The 19,276-nt window shown below is 43.7% G+C and overlaps 1 protein-coding gene across 2 annotated transcripts in view; it reads left to right on the top strand.

Annotated features, from left to right (window-relative positions):
• The window catches only part of LOC137909696 (cadherin-4-like), a 200,517-nt gene that overhangs the window by 133,683 nt on the left and 47,558 nt on the right, over positions 1-19,276 (top strand). For both annotated transcript variants that reach the window (XM_068754167.1, XM_068754160.1), the window contains exon 4: positions 4,276-4,502. In XM_068754167.1, coding sequence (XP_068610268.1) covers positions 4,276-4,502 — 227 coding nt within the window. The remainder of the gene's footprint in view (positions 1-4,275; positions 4,503-19,276) is intronic.

The raw sequence follows: 19,276 nt of genomic DNA, 5'->3' as shown, positions 1-19,276 counted from the left end.
TAAATTAAATACACCACATTTTCAACAATTCAAATGCCCGGAAGCTAGGAATTCTGCAGCCTCTGGAGATATTCCCTTCAGCAATTGCAGTCTATCTTTGAGTTTTCAGGCATTTTTCTTTTCTCCCCTTTAATGTTCTTTTATTCATTTCACTGTCTCTCTGATTGCCACCTCTGCACACTCTTCTTTCTTTCATCAATCACCTTCTTTCTCTGCCCTTCCATTCCCATCTCCCCCTCTCCTCTTTCACCTTCTTTCTGTCACTCCCCAGTCCTCAGATCCTCTCTCTCTCCCTTCGACTCTCTCCCTTTCTCACGTCCCTTTTCAGCACTTGTCACCTACTTCCTGTCAGGCTGTCCAGGGAACACTCCAAGAAGGTCGCAACTCGTTCCAGCGTCGCTATCCTCCTTGTCCTTGTCTTGTTGGAAGAAGAGGGGAACTTTAATTAGAAAAGTGTGGAAAATGTGAAAATGGAGCTGAGGTGTGTGTGTGTGTGTCCATCTACAGTGGACAACAATGACAAACATGATGTAATTTAAAGAGCGCACAACCCATAGGACAAAACTTAAGCAAATTAATATTAAAAAAAATTTATCCGAAAAAACACATTTTAAAAAGTGCACTGAAAATACGCCAAATAAAGGACAGTGCTGCAAATACACACTTTCCAATGCAGAAAAACAAAAACAAATGGACAGGGGACACACCCCCAGCTTGCTTTGGACACAGTTGTTGTTCATTTTACTGTCATGGCTCTTGAAGATGTTGATGTCAGGTCGATCAAATACCTGCAGCAATCACTTCCCTCCAATTAGAGCAGTGGCACATCAGTTCATACCATAAACATAAACAAACAAACCCGCCTTCGATAACTTCACGAAGAGCTGCGCTAAAGGTGACAAAGTTACCGACGTGTCTGCATTGATAAAGCTTTCGTGCATTGTACCTTGTGTATTTGCAGCTCATCTATTTGTCATTCCAGCCTAGTACTTTCCGTACTGATGTGTAACTCACATGATGCGTCGATTTCTGTTACATGTCAAGGCATGTCTGGTCACATTGACTACTGCAGAAGTGTTGGGCTGACTGCTCGGCACACTGGGGTGTCTGTGTTATTTGCCAGATCAATGCACAACCTGGGCTCACTGCTTTAGACGACGTGTTAATGTGCAGCTTTGTGCCGTTGGGCTTCATTGCTCTGTTGTTTGCCAATTTTATAATCTCTCTTATAGCAGTATCGACCCAACTGTGAAAGAGGAGCTATTGAATGTGTGTGCAAGTGTGTGTGTGTGTGTGTGCGTGTGTGAGAGAATGTTGATGGAGGGGTAAAACTGGCACTGTCTTTTTCTTTAATTGGTGCAAGAACAAAACCCTCTGGGTGCTCCTTGCGTAGCCTCTCATTCCATTTGTGCATGGGTTGTACCGTTAAGCCATTTTGTTAGTAATGAAAGATGCAAAGCAATCACAGAAAATGAATGCCCTCATACACAAACATGCTTCATACTCCAACAGTATATACTAAACTACAGGCGTTATTTATTGGCTCGTCATTTTAGGTTTTCTCAATTTGCCTAAGATGCTTTTTATTGTGTGTTTTGCCGTTTCTTTTTATCAAAAGTCAAAGATGGATGAAGTCGATGTCAGCGGATAGAGCTTAGCATCGTCGTTTGCCCTCCTCTCCTCCAGGAGGTGCTCCAGAACTCTTTGGAGTCAGACCAGCAAAACAGTTGCTTACTCACACAAGCCAAAAAAATGGATGGATACTGACATGATTCTACTGTTAATGCTGAACAGATGCTATCCATGGCTAAATTATATGTATATTTATACTTTATTTCTTCTGCATTACATTACCTTTAAAAGTCTATTATATTTTTAGTCTTCTTCTTAAACAACATTCATAACCAAAACCCACTAGACAGATCCGAACCTGAGGTGATCCGCACCACTGTATCCTCTGAGTACTCTCTTTGCTGGAACCGATTTGTATAATGCTTTTATTTTATTCAATAATCAAAATCAGCACATATACTGTATAACAGATTAGGCATTCATCGGTGCCCCCCCCCCACACACACACATACACCGCCTTCCAAAATTACTCCGAAAATCTCTAAAAGTCACAATAAAAGAAATTAAATTAGTCAAGATGGAATCTGAAGTGTTCAGCAACACAAAGAAACAATTCAATTTTGTGTAATCCCACTCTTACCCCGTGGCTTCCTGTCTAGACCAGGACACCTGTGCTGCACCTGCTCCACTCGGCACACAAAACTTTGCCGGGAAGCCCCCCCCCCTCTCCCCCCTCTGACTGAGTGCTGAGTGTCTGTCTAGACATCTGGCGTTAGAAGGGTACCGACATGATCACAGGAATGTTCAGAGCCAGACTGAGAAAAAATACTTTTTTTTGTTACGGTGTACTTTCTTTAATGGAAGTCTTGTTTGTTTTTACTGAGCTCTTCCTGGGGAAGCTGATCCTTTCCACATCCCATATTTTCTATGTATATTGCCCACTCCTTTTTTTTTTTTTACTAAAGCTCATTTGCTGCACATTAGCCATTGCTAGCCACTAGTTTGCATATACTTTTACGAGACACACTGATGAATCAGGCTCAAGTGTCATTCAGTCGCCTTTGATGCAAATTCCATGCAGCACAGCAGGAAAACAGGTGTTGCTGTTTTGTGTAACAACTGCTCTAATTTCCAAGCACTGGCTGCCTTAAAGTAATTTGGACATTCAATGAACCTGATCTGCCTTTGTAAAAACAGGCTGCATCTTCTGTTAATTCTTTAATTTATATATTACATATTACTTTAAGTGGGGGATCTGTCAATTGTAGATTTAAACACAGACACATGGGCGGCATGTGGCTCAGTGGGTTGGGCCTTGGGTTGGGAAGCAGAGAGTCAACAGTTCAAGTCCTATCACAATGAAAGTGTTTACTCTTTAATCTTTAATTTGCATACACATAGTTATCCTCTATCCACACATATGGCATGCTTTCAAATGGGTACAAATTAGCTATGCCAGAATACAGTTCCCTGTGGAGTCATTATTAGTATAGCAGATTAGTGTTACTGTATGACTGCCAGACTTTTGATTGTGTGTTGGATGTTTTATAATGATTAAAGTGAAAACTGACAAAACAACATGAGGCAAAAAGTGTATTTAGGATTTACATGAAAAATACAATTCTGATCAATGTGCACAGCAATGCAGCGTTTCTTTATTTGCTGAAAAATGTAGCAATCATTCAAAAACAGAAGTAAACAAACACTATATAAATGAAATGGGAAATGCAAAACAACAACAACAACAACAAAACAAGCAGTACGCAACGGGTGAAAGTAAGGAAATGTAGAAAATGGTATGTTTCTCATTACATCCATGGGTGCAACAGAATAATGGCCATAGATCCTGACTAGGCCACATTTCAAAACTGATGCTGATTTTTCTCCCTCTGGTCTATGTGCTTACGGAACATGACATTTTAAATTGGCACATAAGACAAATAAAAACATTAACAAATAGCTGTTATTCTTGAAACATAACCTGAGTGTAATAAATAAGCTCACCCTGCATCCCTGCAGTATCTGCTGTGCTCTGAAGCCATTCCCCTTAAATAGATTTGGCAGCCGAGAAAGCGACACGAGGCGTTCAGCGCCGCGTGGATTTGCTGGTTTTCATACATCCTCATCGTATTTCATCTCAGCGTAAACACAAGGTGTGTGACCTGCGCACCAGTCACAGTGCAGGCATATGACCTGGTGGTGGAAAACTGTGTTGAGCTGTCAGAGATAACTGGAGGACGACCAGAAATAAAGTGACTTGGTCTGCAGATGAAAAAGGCAAAAGCACAGCGTTTGTCACTCAGGAAGAAAAGCTCATGATTAAATGCGCACAACTTCAGAATCAATATTTCCTGACAGACCAGTACATACACATTTAAGGATTATGGATTCACTATGCATGCAAATGAGGCTGACTATTTGTTTCGGCAGATTACCTAAATACTACTTTAATATTCCATTTCATTTCCTCTCTGGATTTTTTTGAAGACTAACAACTTTGCATTATAAAAGTGATTTTATGGCCAGATATATTTTGTTGTGCGTGTGTGTGTGTTTGTGTGTCCCTGTCCTTGAGAACACGAGTATAGTTTCACCTGCATCCACAAACGCCGCCATGTTAACCCATTAGTTACCATGTTGTCGCTGGAATCAAGCGCTGCACTGAGCAGTGCATTAAGATCCTGTCTCTTCTCTTGTCAACAGTGAAGTTTGATGACTGCGTGGGGAATGAAGCTGTGGCTTTCCAGAGCAGTGACCCTGTCTTCGGCGTGCGGACAGATGGGTCCATCTTCGCCAAGGGAGAGGGAGCCAGCCTGGACGAACCGATCCAGTTTAAACTGACGGCAAATAGTCCGCACACGCGTACCTGGGAGACGGTGGTCCAGCTGGCACCAATTGACCTACCTTCATCTCAACGAAATGGAAATGAGGTGAGATACGCATTTACTGCGCACGAGCGCAGACGCGCGCAAATGCCACGCTCGAATTTCACTTATCATCCCCAGACTTTCTTCTTCTTCCAGTCCAAATTCTCTCCTGTGGACTGGTGACGGTAACAGCCAGGAATCGGGTCAAAGCTCCTTGGAGGTTTTTTTTTTTTTTTTAAGAGCGAGGGAGAGGCCGCAGCAGAGCGAAGAAGCAGCAGCAGCAGCAGCACATGGTTTGAAAATGATAGAATCGCATTGCCACAGGGGGAGAGTACGATTCCCCTCAGCCGTAAGCTGTTATTGGAAAACATCCAGCGCCTCGGATGCCGCAGGGGTCCTCAACTTTCCCTCCTTTATTTAAAAGTTGTCAGGAGTCAGCCGAGGACAGAGACGAAGAGGAGGCGAGGACCCTAAACTCACCTTACCCCGTCTCTCCCGATCCACGAGGCAGAATCTGTCTATATCTGCATAAACTGTAAGCAGATTAGGTAACAACACGTCACCTGATTCAGGGCCGCATTTGCTATTCAGTAAATCTAGATTCACTGTATTTATAATCACTAAATATCTAGTGACAGTCTTTAGAGATGTTTAACCATTCAACATCTGCATCAGCGATTGGTGACTTCCGACCGAGGCTCAGAAATCATTGTATATTTCACAGCAGTGAAAATGGAACGAATATGACAAGACAACAGAGAGATTGCTGTCAGTCGGTGAATAAATGGAGATGTGAACAAATAGAGATGCGGAATGGGATGTCGGCCAAAAGCAGGATGCACAGTGGGAGTGGGTGTAAGGATGAGTATGTTGTCCTGGCTCCTGCTTTGCCTGCATTATCACTCGTTTCATAGATTCAAATGGTAAACGTGGTCTGAGCCTCTCTATTAGAGTGGCAAACATAAAATGACTGGCTCTTCTGCATCAGCGACTCACATCGTTTCAGGGTGCTGAGGAGCCCTGAGCGGAGACAGACGAACGGTCACAGGTTTTTTTGGAGGGGGTCGGAGGTCATGGCGTGTGCTGCACGATGGAACAAACATGTCCGCAGCAGAACGCAGGCAGCGAAATGTGATGTTTCATTATGGAAACGCTGCTTTGAGGCTTCCTCTGTTGAGTACTAACTTCCAGATGTCTGGGTAGCCATGCATGGGCTGGTTGATATCAAAGTGTGCGAGGCTTTTTTTAAATGTATTTTTTATTTTTATTTTTATTAGGGGAAGAGGTGGGACCGCAGCCAGCTGGCTACGGCTGATGCTACCGGGACCGGGGGCTGCATCCATTTCACACTCGGTGACTCCTGTTCACATAGCGTTAGCTTGTGTTTGGTTTGTGCTCAGTATAGAACAGTATTTTTTTATTATTTGAAACAAATTTTGCTTTTCTGAAATCAGTAAATCAGTTTACGCCTGATTATGGTGAGCTATGCTAACTTTGAGTTAAATATCCATTTTTATTTATTTTTTAATGTCCTGAAGTGTTAAATATGACGGAGGGAAATTCTCACAAAATTTGTTATCTGACTCCACATGTATCCTGCTCCTTGTCCGCCATCGGTAAAAATCGTTTGAGGAACGATTGCAGACATCTTTACTTCACCTCCCTGTTACTGTCTCCCTTTTCTGCACGCACTTAAATAAAATAAAAGGATCTGAGCGGCGGGGTTTGATCAGAATTACACCATGGCTAGATAAAAGCCCACTTAAGCCTTCTGCAGCTGTGATGGGCACTTCTCTTTCTCTGTCTCTCTGTTTTTCTTTCTCTCTCTCTCTCTCTCCTACATCTCTTCTCGGGGGGAACTCACCCATATGTTAGCATGTGTAGATAAAAGGATGTGGAGTATGACTTATTTAGAGGAGGAGGAGGGAGGGGGGGGTCACATCTGTTTCTGACAACCTTTCTCCTCATCCCCCTCATTCCATCCCAAACACGTCTTGCCTCCACCTCAGTACTGGTGGGATTTGGAACAAACCATCCCCTGCAGTCAAACCCACAATGCCTTTCTTTCTCTGAAAAAGAGAATGCATTTGTCTGGACCCGGCTCACATCTGTCTCATCCCACTCTGCTGACAGACCGTGTTTGTGCACACAGGCAGTGTTTCGCTTGGCAAAGACTGGTGCCCTGAATATGGACTGAATGCAAAGGATCATGGCCATGTTTCAGTGAACTTGTCACACGGTGCAGTGAACATGAGATGTAGCAACACGTGTTTGGACGGCTAGCCTCTTGCACTGACTGATAAACCATAACTAGAGGAGGCCCCTCTGAATCGTCAAGTTTTATTCACGTTTCAATGGCTTGAACTCCGTCAGCGGCCAGAACATAAGCTGCTGCTTTCCCAAAGCTACCAATAGGAAACAGACTGAATATTCATCTTTGTACATTATTTTTTCATGTCATACTTTTATATTCTAAATACTAACTTTATCAAATTAACATCTGAAATAGAAAGATATATATTTTTTTCTTCGTTGGGAATAAATCGAGGAAGCAGCCTCACATGATCGGGATCAACTTTAATTTAATACTTTTTCAATTTCTGGCTGTTAATATAGTGAATGCTGTTGCATTATCAATTGAACAGGTGATGAAGTTTATGTATCAGACATGACATGTCTTTATTTATAAAACCGCGAAACATGAAAGAAAATTCACCAGACATACAATACTGACTATAAAGACAAAAAAAAAAAAAGTTGCAGCAGTAATTGAGACAGCTATGTCCGAAACTGACAAAAGGAATGACTGTCAAAGATCGCTATGGAGAACGAGGGGAGAGGAGAGTATGTCTACTTTGTCAGACTCTATATGACGGACACAGAATCATCCTGTGCTTCTCCACAGCTAAGCTTGTCTTGCTTTCCACTCTAAACCGAAGCGTGACTTCCGCTCCTTCCACCTCTCCTGCATTGTTAACAGAACCTGATAATAGAAGTGTAGCGCTCGGATGGTTGATAAAACCAAACATGACACCTTAGCCCATGCCCCTGCTGCACCTCGCCCCCCCTCGTCCACGCACGCATGTATACACCATATGCCAGGCCGCTTGACACAATTCCTCTACATCAGCCTTAAAAGCTCTTCTCCTGGGCATCCGTCTAATGAAGTCGGCCTGAAAAGCTTTATTTCCGCTGGCAGATAACAAGCCAATCCTGGGAGGGATCTTGACCGGCTAGAACAAAGAGAGGGAGATAAAGAGAAAAAATTTTTCATATATATAGAATGCATTGAACAGTAACCGCAACTTCCAGTATGTGCCAGAAGCCTCGTCCATGTTCCGACGCTGGAGCCTGCTCCCGTGTTGGTGTTTTATTTTTGCTCGCAAATGTCAGCCTCCGAGGAGGAATCGTGAGGAAGAAGGGGCCTAACGTTAAAAAATAAAGTGCAGCTGGACTAGAACACACATGTCTTTACATCTAAATGAATATACGCACTAAAGCGCGCTTACAGACCTGGTGCGTTCACATATTGTTTTCCTCTCTCTGTGACGGCAGCAATCACACCATTCCTTGCATCCCTGTTAGTTTAAGACTCGCAGCCAGGAACAGAATGAAATAATGAAATAAATAGGGTGCGCACTCCCTAAACCAGCAGCTTAAGAAGCCTTAACTAGGCGGGACAGATGTCTAATTATATTATTTAAATTCTGGGGTTCCAAACTACTGATTGGATTGCTCAAAACACACTAAAGATGAACATAATTGTGTTTTTATTATTTTATTCTGTTATTCTTACTGCTTCTGCCCCTTGGCTGCAGAAATTATAGATTTATTTAGTTCAAATCTATTCCAATTTATGGACTTACTCTTTTTTAACAAATAATTTCCTTTATAGTCCAGCACATATATGGAACGCTCAAGTAGAGAGCGTGCTGCTACCATTGGGCATAAATGATGTCCTTTGACATTTAAAGTGTCATACTGTGTCAGTCGCGCGCGCACCCATCACATGAAGTGTTACCCCATATTGTATCCATTGTTTTCCCTGGATCACACACATGTCGAGTGAATTTGCCGGGCTCTGTAGAGAAATGTTGGGAAGGCGAAGCTCCTTGCTGCTGTTGTTACCTTCTGGTGCTCCATCAGCCTAAAACAGCGCAGCGCTGGAGGAATCAACATTATTGAGACGAGCTGTCAGGACCTGCTGACTGGAAGCCGAGATGGACGAAGAACAATAGCACTGCAAGAGGAGGGCAGAGGGAAACGTGGGAGTGAGGGATAGCTCAGGGGAATGCGATTGAGAGAGAAAGTGCAACTAATGCATCGCTTCGGTACTGATATCCGTGATTGAATTCTTGACATGTTTTCACCAGCTTGTAACCCTGACGCGGTCGACTTCCAGAGGAGCAACTGTCTAAGCAGCTCTGTCTCCTAGAAATTAGATTAATGCATAGATAATTGGCAAAAAAAATCAATGCATGGCGCCTTGTCCAGGGTGTACCCCGCCTCTCGCCCGTAGACTGCTGGGATAGGCTCCAGTAGATCCCGCAAACCGGATTTCCAGTTAAGAAAATGAATGTTGGTAAAGGATACATTATGTCTGTCTGGATTTTATTCCGTAGGGATATTTAATTTGTCTGCGGTCGGTCTTACGAAAGAAAAGCTCTTAAAGCTTTTTTTTTTTTACTGATGTTTGTATGTCTCTGCACAAGCCGGAAGGAAGCATCTGTAATGAAGCAGAATGCCTGAAGTTCACCTTCATGTGTTTGGTGCTATTGCCGCGCAAGGACATTAATTTAAATAGGCGATATACCTGATGGCTTCGGCGGTTGATGTAGCTCTTCTGACTCACTGGTGAGTTAATGTTTATGACGACTGAAAATGGGCTCCTTTCAAGTTTTTTTTATTTGAGCATCTTTCAAAAAGACGGGTTTGTGGGGGGTCATTTCTCTCTGGCTGCAGGGAGTCTTGCGAGGGGTATGTGTGATGAGATTGAAGCTCGTGTCGCTGACTCGCCTGTCGCCACCGAATGGGAACGGCTGTAAATCATGTCAGACATGCCCTGTGTTAAAATACGTATTTTATGCCTGGTGTGAATGACAGACTCTTTTTACAGTTGCTTGCAAATCCTATTCTGCAAACAATTATGAGAACATTTTAAATCTTTGCGCCTGATGAGCCCAATACAATTTTGTATGTTTTCACATTTAAAGCTTTATATTTGCAGCCCACAATTAAACAAAGAGTCCTACATCTGAAGGGGTTTTGTAGAATGATTCATCTTTGCTGCTGGTTTGCTAAGTGGACCTGTAATCTCATAATATAATATATTATGAGAGTATTATGAGATAAGGTTATATTGCCTTTCTGTAATGAACTTTTCATTGCCTCACAGTTTCAACTAATACGGTCTAATTAGGAGTGTTCATTATTTACCTTTTGTCAATCCCTCGGAATGTGACTGAGCTCAGAAACACACACCGATCAGCCATAATACTATATTATATCGCTGCAAAAACAACCCTAACCTGTCAAAGCATAGATTCCACTAGACGTTAGCAGCAGATCCTTTAAGCCCTGTAACTTGCGTGATGGAGTCTCTGTGGATCGGACTTCTTTCTCCAGCACATCCCACCGATGCTAAATTCGAATGGAACCTGGAAGCCCGGTCAAAACCTCAAACTTGTGTTTCTCACAACGTTCCTGAACTGATTTTGCTTTGCAGCACGGCGCATTATCCTGCTGAACAAGGCCACTGCCATCAGGGAATGCCGGTTCTATGGCAAGGTGGACACGGTCTGTAACTATGCCGTGGAATTAAGATGATGCTCTCTTTGCCATTGTTGGCATTTTCAGCAGTGAACAGGGGTCAGCAGGTGCAACGTACTGGTCTGGAAGACAGCCCCATATGCCACAACCTCATCTCTCCTTGCCATCACCATCCCATCATCCACCTGATGACTCTTCAATTCATAATTGTGAATATTTATGTGTTCATAATTGATGAATTTGCCACAATATGGTCTGGTGACGCACTTTGCAGCATCGTGTTCGCAAAGTACTCCTCAGTGAATTATTCTTACTCCAGTTGCCAGTGTTTCTAATTGCCTCTTAGGTACAGAAAGACTAATAGTGATCAAGCGAGTTAGCGAGGCAACAAATGAGCAATTGACTGACTAAACGAACGAATGAAAAAGCGTAAATTTACCTCCGAAAACTATTAGTGGTCTGGTGTCTGTAGCGCCGCATGCGTTTCTATGGAGACATAATTTCTTCCCAGCAAAAGTGATGAAATGATAGTTAAGGTTACAGAAACGCGTAATAGATGAGTGCAGGCACATTGCACGGACGACTCGACGTTGTTAAATCCAATTATGGACGTGTCGGGTGAGAGATAACAAGGAGATTTGTGCCACCAGGATTTCTACCTGCCTCCGCCACGGAGCTGACAACTGAAGCAGCGATGAAACTTTTGGCTCGAGGTGTTTGTTACAGCAGCTGAACCTGTTAGTGTCTCCTTCTGCTTCAAGCTACATGAAAACGAACGAGTCAAGCGAAACCGATAATGATGCTCACGAGTCACATCCTCCCCAGTTAGGTATAGCCAAACCGCTTGCGTTCTCAACGACTATAACGACCCATAATAGTAGGTTTGGATACACTTGAACATCAGAGGAGTTCGAGTTTTCATACATATGGTTAAGTGGATTATCATTCATGCAGGTGATGGTAATCCTTGAAGGTCAAATCTGAAACTGGACTTGTGTTTTGGGTTTCGGAGTAGATGTTTGTTGGGTCTAAAATGAATAAACCCAAAGAGGCCTTGCACCGAAGAGACGAAACGAGGCAAAACTGTAGATTATTAGATTTATTAAGACAGCTGTCAGCCGGGAGGGATGGAGAGACGCAAGTAGTTAGCTTCGTTCGGCTTCACCAAGACACCCCCCCCTTTCTTGGTCGACACACAGTTTTTATAAGCGTGAGTAAGGTCAAGAAGAACAGAGTGGCTCTGTCCTAACTCCTACTGATTGGTGTGTTATTGATAAGCACCAGGCGAAGAATGATTTGACAAACATAGGCTACTGAAGATCAGGAATACACAATGGAGTGCTTTGTCTCCACTCAGGCTGCAGACAAGATGTGTACGTGCGCAAATCACCCAGACATGAAGACTCCAACCTTGGGCAGATAGCTCTTCGAAACAATACGAAGCGTTCCCTTCTTCAGTCTAGTCAGCATATAACAGATCTCCGATTGTCACTAACTCAGCAGTTAGTCACATGGCAGAAGAAAACCGACACAGGGGGGGTTTGAGCATTAAAGAGGATTATACACAGATGTTCTGAGAAATACACAAATATATGGAACGATCTGTTTAAGCAACTTCACATTTCCCCCCTGTTGTGGATTTGGAAGACATCCGTGAATACAACCAAATGGCTTTCCGTAAACACTTCATTAACAAATCAACAACAGTTTGTCCATTATCAGGATGTGGCGAAAACCTTCCAATAAGGAAAAATTCCACAACTCCCCTACCGCTTGGTAGCAAGAACCTCATGGTCTGACAATGGACCAAATCTGAAGTTTTAAGTTAAACATCAGTGTCTGCGTGTACGTCAGGCGCAACAGCATCATAGTCATCCACTTGGATGAGGTTATACTGATACATCTGGGCAACAAACATTCGTGAGATTAACCTCTTGGACATGGGGATTACACAACATGAACAGAGAACGCAGAGAAATAAAAAAATCAATACTATGGCAATGAAAGGGCCTAACATTTTAAGGAGAACCTGATGCCATGACCCTGAGAACAACCAGTCTAACCAGCCTCCTTCAACTTTGTCTTCCCGTGACATAGTGTCCCTTACGTTTTTCATGGTGTGCATTACGTCTACAATAGTTTGGTTCGTTGGGAATATATGTGCAACAGTGTTCACCAATCATAGCACAAACACCTCCTTGTGGGGCTAAGGCCAAATCAACAGCATGATAATGGAAGCATTGACGAAACTTTGGAATCTGTAATCTATGGTTTCAAGTCGAAGGCCAATTTTTCCTACCCCTATGTTTGGGAAGAAAGCATGCGTAACTCGGTCTCCTGGAGACCAATACCTGTGTTGGTAGGGGACATTGCTACCCCAGATCGGATCATGTTCTTCAAAGGTAACAAAGCGCTTGGTCCTTCTAGGTGTAGGCAGGTTGGGATGTACTACGGCTGTGACAATGTAAGTATGATCTGAAACTGCGACAGGTGTACATATGGCAGTGACGTTAGTTGGCAGTTGCAATGTTTACTGTCTACTGATGCAATGGGAGTGTTACCAGTTCCTGTCAAGTGAACACAAAGTGGAAAGCAATACGTGTCATCCCCAATGTCATTACAATGAGCTAAGTGTGTTTTGTCCAATGTTACTCCAAAACCTGTGATTGTGGCTTTTGTAAGTACAGATAAGCGTTTGTGGGTCAGAACTTTGGCTGGAGAAAAGGTTTCATTTACAGCATTCAAGGCATTCATGTAGGCGAAGGGTGTGGCATATAGGGCTGGTTGCCCCGTACGGTAGGTGAGACTGCTTTAGCTTGTTCCGTCACACTACAAAAGCTGAAATCACCAGCTTCACAAGGGAACTCAAATCAAAGGGACCCCGAGGGGTAGCGACAGTCTGAGGTTGGTGCACGGTGGAGTGATGCGTTTTTATTCACCAATCACTCTTTTCTTCTATCAGGAGTGTGTGTTGAGGGGTCGGTGGAGTGATGCGTTTTTATTCACCAATCACCCTTTTCTTCTGGCACAGCTTCTTCGGTCAGGAGTGTGTGTTGAGGAGTCGACTGACAGGTTCTTCTATTAGACTATGGTGGCGTTCATCTATGGCCTACAGCAGGTGGTTACTAGCACGCACTGCTGGAGCAGCTAAAAATGTTTTCTAACAATGTTACTTGTCATCCAGCGGGGTTCTGCATCTGCGCAGTGTCACTCGGGATCGGAGGTGTGATCTTTTGAGTGCGAGGGTTACTCACACGTTGCACCGGACACCGTTGTTAGTTGTGGTAGCACCTGCAGTGGGTGGCGTGCATCCCAGTTGCTCCTTCGGCGACCTTTTCAGCCGTGTGGGTCATCAGCTGAACTCGGAAGGAATCCTGCCACCGTTGGTGTTCCCAGGACGCGTTGGGTGTTCTTTACCCGCACAAAGTCTCTGGGTCCGATGTTCGGGCAGGTGCATCTGCTGCTGCTGCTGCTGCCGCTGCTGCTGCTGGTGCTGGAAAGGAGACACATCCTCTCTCTTTGGTCCCTCAGTACCTGTGTCAGATGTATGCAGTATTGGGTCAGTGCATCATCACAGTGTGTTTGGCCATAGGAACCAGTCCAGTGTCTGGAGGTCGTCCAACCAACACCTCACTTGTTGACGACAGATTATGCTGTGGGTTAGGGTTAGAAGGTAAACATTTAATCCAGGATAATTTCGTTCATCTGGCTTTCAGAGTGTGGGGTTGTTTCATTCTGCAGCGCCACCAGAATGCGTCTGGTAACTGCAGTGTGTCTTCAGGTCCAACTTGAGTCTGTCTCTGAGTTCTGAAGTTCTGAAAGCATTTTGTTAGCAACACACGAATCATTATTGAACCATTGTCAGAGAAAATCATCTTCTCCATCGCTGAAGCACTTTGTTTCTTTGTGCTTCACCCAAATTCGAAAGCAAGGTGAGCGTTCCACCAAGTCCATCATCAGATGCTGACAACGTCTCTGAGGTAGACGAGCACGTTAATGGAAAAGTCAATTGAAAAGTCAATGGAAAAGTCATTGGACGCGTCCGTCCAACATTATGTCATGCAATCAAAATTAAACACACATCAAAATCATATTTTTGTGTATATATTCTTTTTGTTTTTTGGAACCAATGAGACTGAGAATAGCAACATCTCCTCCCCTTTGACACATGGTCCAACCCATGAGTCAACTGAATCTCTTCTCTGTGCAAAAGTAAAAGTAACCAATTAATGCACTTGTGAAATTGAGAAAGGATGAACAAACAGGAAATAATAAACATCAAACAAAGACGGTGCTTTGAGATCCTTCAGAATGGGAGACACCATTCTCGTCAGGGGCGGACCAATCGTCCTCAAGGGCGCCCAGCGCGGGCCCCCAAATTCAGATTCCTTGCAAATACAGGTTGCTGAGGAGTCAGGCATACACAATTAAAAACAATCAATGGTCATAATAGAGTCTCTTTAAGGAATGTATTTTCAAAGGCTTCATCTCTGCTCAGGAACATAAGCTGTAGAATGCAATAAATGTGATGTCACTACATCATGAGTTGATGAAACCTGCTGTTTCATCGAGTCCATTAAAAAATCCCCATTGTTGTGCAGTGATCAGTTATACACGTACATCATGGCGCACGCGCGGAATGGCAATGCCATTGGAATCACAAAAGAAGAGTAATTTCAAAGAAGGTGTCATGAAATCTTGACCAAGCAAAAATTATCAGAACATAAAGAAGAAATCAAAAACTCTGTGATAATCTAAAACATGTATCCTCAATAGTCTGTGTCCCTTTAACAGGCCTAGATAGAGGCTTGTGTGTCACAGCCTCAGAATCAATACGGAACACATAAAACCTGAATCCCATTCATCAATAACAGAACAACAGGATGCTGTTCATAAGCTTTGTGTTTTAACGTGTATTGCTGCTGTTTGAGCTCATATCTCTTTGCATCATTAAGTGTAAACATCAGTTGAGCTGTGTGTGTGTTTGTGTTTGCATCTCACGTGAACCGGAGGGCGATCCGTCAGTCAGTCAATCCGAGCCAGCCACAGAGAAGGAGGGACCCCCGCCCCCTCATCCACGACACCGCTGTTGATCACCCCTCCTCTGGTCTCGGTCCCTCAGTGGTTCCGGTCACTCCCTCATCCAGCGTCCCCTCTGTTCACAATTGAAGCATCCGTCTGGTCATCGTTCCTCCACAGGATGAGAGCATGTTCTCTTTCATTCGTGACGATGTCTCCCACGGGACGTCCTCTCGGGAGGCACGCTGCCTTGAGACATCGAGCGTTGCATGCTCTTTGGAGGAAAGTCTTTTTCTTCTTCTTTCTTCTTCTTAGCATGTTTGACGTGGTGCATTCAATCGGTCAGTCTGTTGTTAGCCCCACATATCATGCTCGAGTGAGCAGTGTGGCCTGGTGGGGGGCGTTGGACCCTCAGTGGAGTGCACCCTGAGGTGGACGGTGACCTCTGGTCTGATGGTGATGGTGATTGATGTCTTCTGGTCGTGGACGGTGGGAGGAGGCACCCAACCCTCAGCGGCTGGAACAGAGTGACCCGCGGGGGCCAAACTCCAGCACAGTGGAGCAGTTTGTGGAGCAAAGGAAAACAATTAGGTCCTGCATATTGTATTATATCATATTACATCAATCAACTTGAACCTCTGAGCTTAGCATGCTATCATCTTTTGTAACATAGACCTGAGACATGTTAAAGCGAAGGAAGCAAATAGTAGAAGAATAGCACTCATAACACTCACAGGAGTAATGGCTTCCAACAGAATACAATTTTTTTTTTTTTTTTTTTTTTTTTTTATTATAATGATTAAAGGCACAAAGACATCTGTGCCACTATCCCACCTCTTGAGGCGTGGCAACGCCCACGGCAATATTGCTGCCCATATGTAGACAGATTTAGGCAGACGTGAATGTCCTAGTCGATGTCATTGCTATCAATGACCTGGTAGTGCATGTACCTTTTAAAAAAAAAAAATTAGATTTATTTTCCCTATCTGTCCTTCACTCCATGATTATCTACTTGTTCTTTCCTACCTAGACATGCTGAATCGTGTGTTTTCCTTTACTTGGCGCCCTGCAGTAATGCGCCCAGTGTCCTATCTCACACTTTCCTTCCACCCCCTCCTCTGGCACCCCGACCTCTCTGTCTCGCTAAAACACTTCCTCTTTACCATCAAAAACATATCATTAGACTCCTCGTTATTTGTTTCACGCTACTCTCTCTTCATGTTTTGCCCGTGTAATAAATTCAGACAGAGTTAAGTTTAGCAAGGTGACAGAATGCTTCATCAGCCAGTGGCTGATTTCTGTGTTAAAGGTTTTGTTTTTGAGACGGAGCTCATTCATTATTAACATCATAAAGGGCACTGTTCTAGTCCTGCTCTGAAGTCATCAATAACTTCATCAGATTTTGGCTTTGTTTGTCATATTTTACTGTAGTTAGCTCTTTGTCTAAACACCTCTCTCTCTTGCATTTAGTCTGGGTTTGACTTTGGTTACGTGGGCGGACAACAACGGTGGGGCGCTACTTTTTTATTCATGCCCCTCCCGAGTGGAGGTGCAGATGGGTAAATTCCTCTTTTCTAATTTTGGTTTAGTAGAAAGGTTATTTATTCTTCAGCGTTTACTTATTCTATCTTAAATACCTTTCCTGCTATATAGAATTCCACACGTGACGTAACTCAGAGAGAATCCCCCTAATGGGGTGAAGTGCAACTCCCGAGATGCAATCTTCTAGAGCAAACCTTTGTTTGCTCCGGCTTCTCGCTCGGCGTCCTAACACAGAGTTGCACATCGTTTTAGACCCTCCAGTCTGATCACCACTAACCTTCATGAATGAGTTCACAAAGTCTTCCCCAGTGACGGTCTTGCGTTGACACCGTGAGGTTCCAGACCGTCCAGCCGTGCAGTGATCCCATGAGGACTCAGGCTGTTTTACTGTTACAACTTTGACTCATTCCGTTCATCCACATGAAACATTTATTCACAGACACGTACATACAGGGTTTTAAGTCTAGACTTTAACAACAACAACACACAGATCTGTATACTTTATGTCTTTCTTATATATCTATATATATATATATATATTATAGTGCTGCACAATAGTACCGGTTGGGAAACGTTTCTGCGCACGCCGACAGGACTGATGTTGATCCCTATCCGCCTGGTTAGGAACGGAGAAACACAGCGTTCCGCGCGATAGGACCGCCGTCCCTACCCGCCTTCTCCGGGTGTCTCACCTTCAGGCAGGTCTGCTCTCTGGCTCGAATCCCGTCAACCCGATCCCCCAGGGACTGGCATGCGAAGGATTGGCCCCGGAAAAGGGTCTTAGTGAATTAGAGTGTGCACCCTCTAATCAATTCTTCCAAGCCAGCCCACCGCAGACGGGTGTATTGGATCCTGCCGACAACGCCAATTAATGTCAGGTTTGTGACACTGTAAAAGAGAGAAAATCGGAACCAAGCCCCAAAGATTCTCCTTGGTCTGCAGCTTGTTCATTTCCTCTTCTCAGTCTCACACCAGTTTCCTCATCGCTCAACTCCAAATCACCACCACACAAACACTATTCAAGGACCACGTCCCAAGCGAGCATATGATCTCCCAGGGCCGCGCCCTTATCAGCTCCAACTCACCCCCACACAACACAACACAGCTGTTTAACTCCTAAGCGAGTCCAACACAAATATCCTCATACGTTCATTCTGGTGCACCTCCATTCATGCTCAAACAATAAAAGCACGTTTTTGCAAATACAGTTTGATTTTTTTTAAAGACCGGTCCCTTAATTGATTTTTCCCCGACGTTTGATCCCGTTAATTTATACTTAAAAGTATTAATTATATTGAATTACTCCCGTTAATTTATACTTAAAAGTATTAATTATATTGAATTACTCCTAATAAGGCCCGTTAATTTACTCGTACCCAGACGTTTGATCCCGTTAATTTATACTTAAAAGTATTAATTATATTGAATTACTCCTAATAAGACCTGGTAATTCCTTAAACGTCTGGATTATTTATTTAGTAGCCTTGTAATTCCTTAAACGTCATTGGAAGTGTGTGGACATAATCATAGTAAATATAATATTTATTCACTGATCCACTGGAAGTGTGTGGACATAATCCCAGCAAATACAATATTTATTTACCGATCCCGTTAATTTACTCGTACCCAGACGTTTGATCCCGTTAATTTATACTTAAAAGTATTAATTATATTGAATTACTCCTAATAAGACCTTGTAATTCCTTAAACGTCTGGATTATTTATTTAGTAGCCATGGACTTACATATGGGCCTCTGCCCTTCCTGTTTGTGCACAGTCTCACAACACTTCCCGCTTTAATTTCACTTCCCTGTTTTTAAGTAAGTTGGAAAAAATGTTACGTATTAAATACCAGCAATACCTGTAGTCACCCGATGCAAGCCTGGTTCTTGGGACCCGTTGTCCGGGCGGGCAGCCGGCGCCGGAAGGGGGAGGCCCGTCCCCTTCAATGGGGAGACGCGGTGTCCTCAGTCCAGCGGCGGTCGTCCGTCCAGATGTGGGTCCCGGGTTTCGGCACCAATTAATGTTGGGTCTAAAATGAATAAACCCAAAGAGGCCTTGCACCGAAGAGACGAAACGAGGCAAAACTGTAGATTATTAGATTTATTAAGACAGCTGTCAGCCGGGAGGGATGGAGAGACGCAAGTAGTTAGCTTTGTTCGGCTTCACCAAGACACCCCCCCCTTTCTTGGTCGACACACAGTTTTTATAAGCGTGAGTAAGGTCAAGAAGAACAGAGTGGCTCTGTCCTAACTCCTACTGATTGGTGTGTTATTGATAAGCACCAGGCGAAGAATGATTTGACAAACATAGGCTACTGAAGATCAGGAATACACAATGGAGTGCTTTGTCTCCACTCAGGCTGCAGACAAGATGTGTACGTGCGCAAATCACCCAGACATGAAGACTCCAACCTTGGGCAGATAGCTCTTCGAAACAATACGAAGCGTTCCCTTCTTCAGTCTAGTCAGCATATAACAGATCTCCGATTGTCACTAACTCAGCAG

The sequence above is a fragment of the Brachionichthys hirsutus genome, chromosome 2 (genome assembly GCF_040956055.1).
Source record: "Brachionichthys hirsutus isolate HB-005 chromosome 2, CSIRO-AGI_Bhir_v1, whole genome shotgun sequence".
NCBI classification, from domain to species: domain Eukaryota; kingdom Metazoa; phylum Chordata; class Actinopteri; order Lophiiformes; family Brachionichthyidae; genus Brachionichthys; species Brachionichthys hirsutus.
Note: the sequence above shows the minus strand (reverse complement) of the source record. Positions and strands in the feature narration are given on the sequence as shown.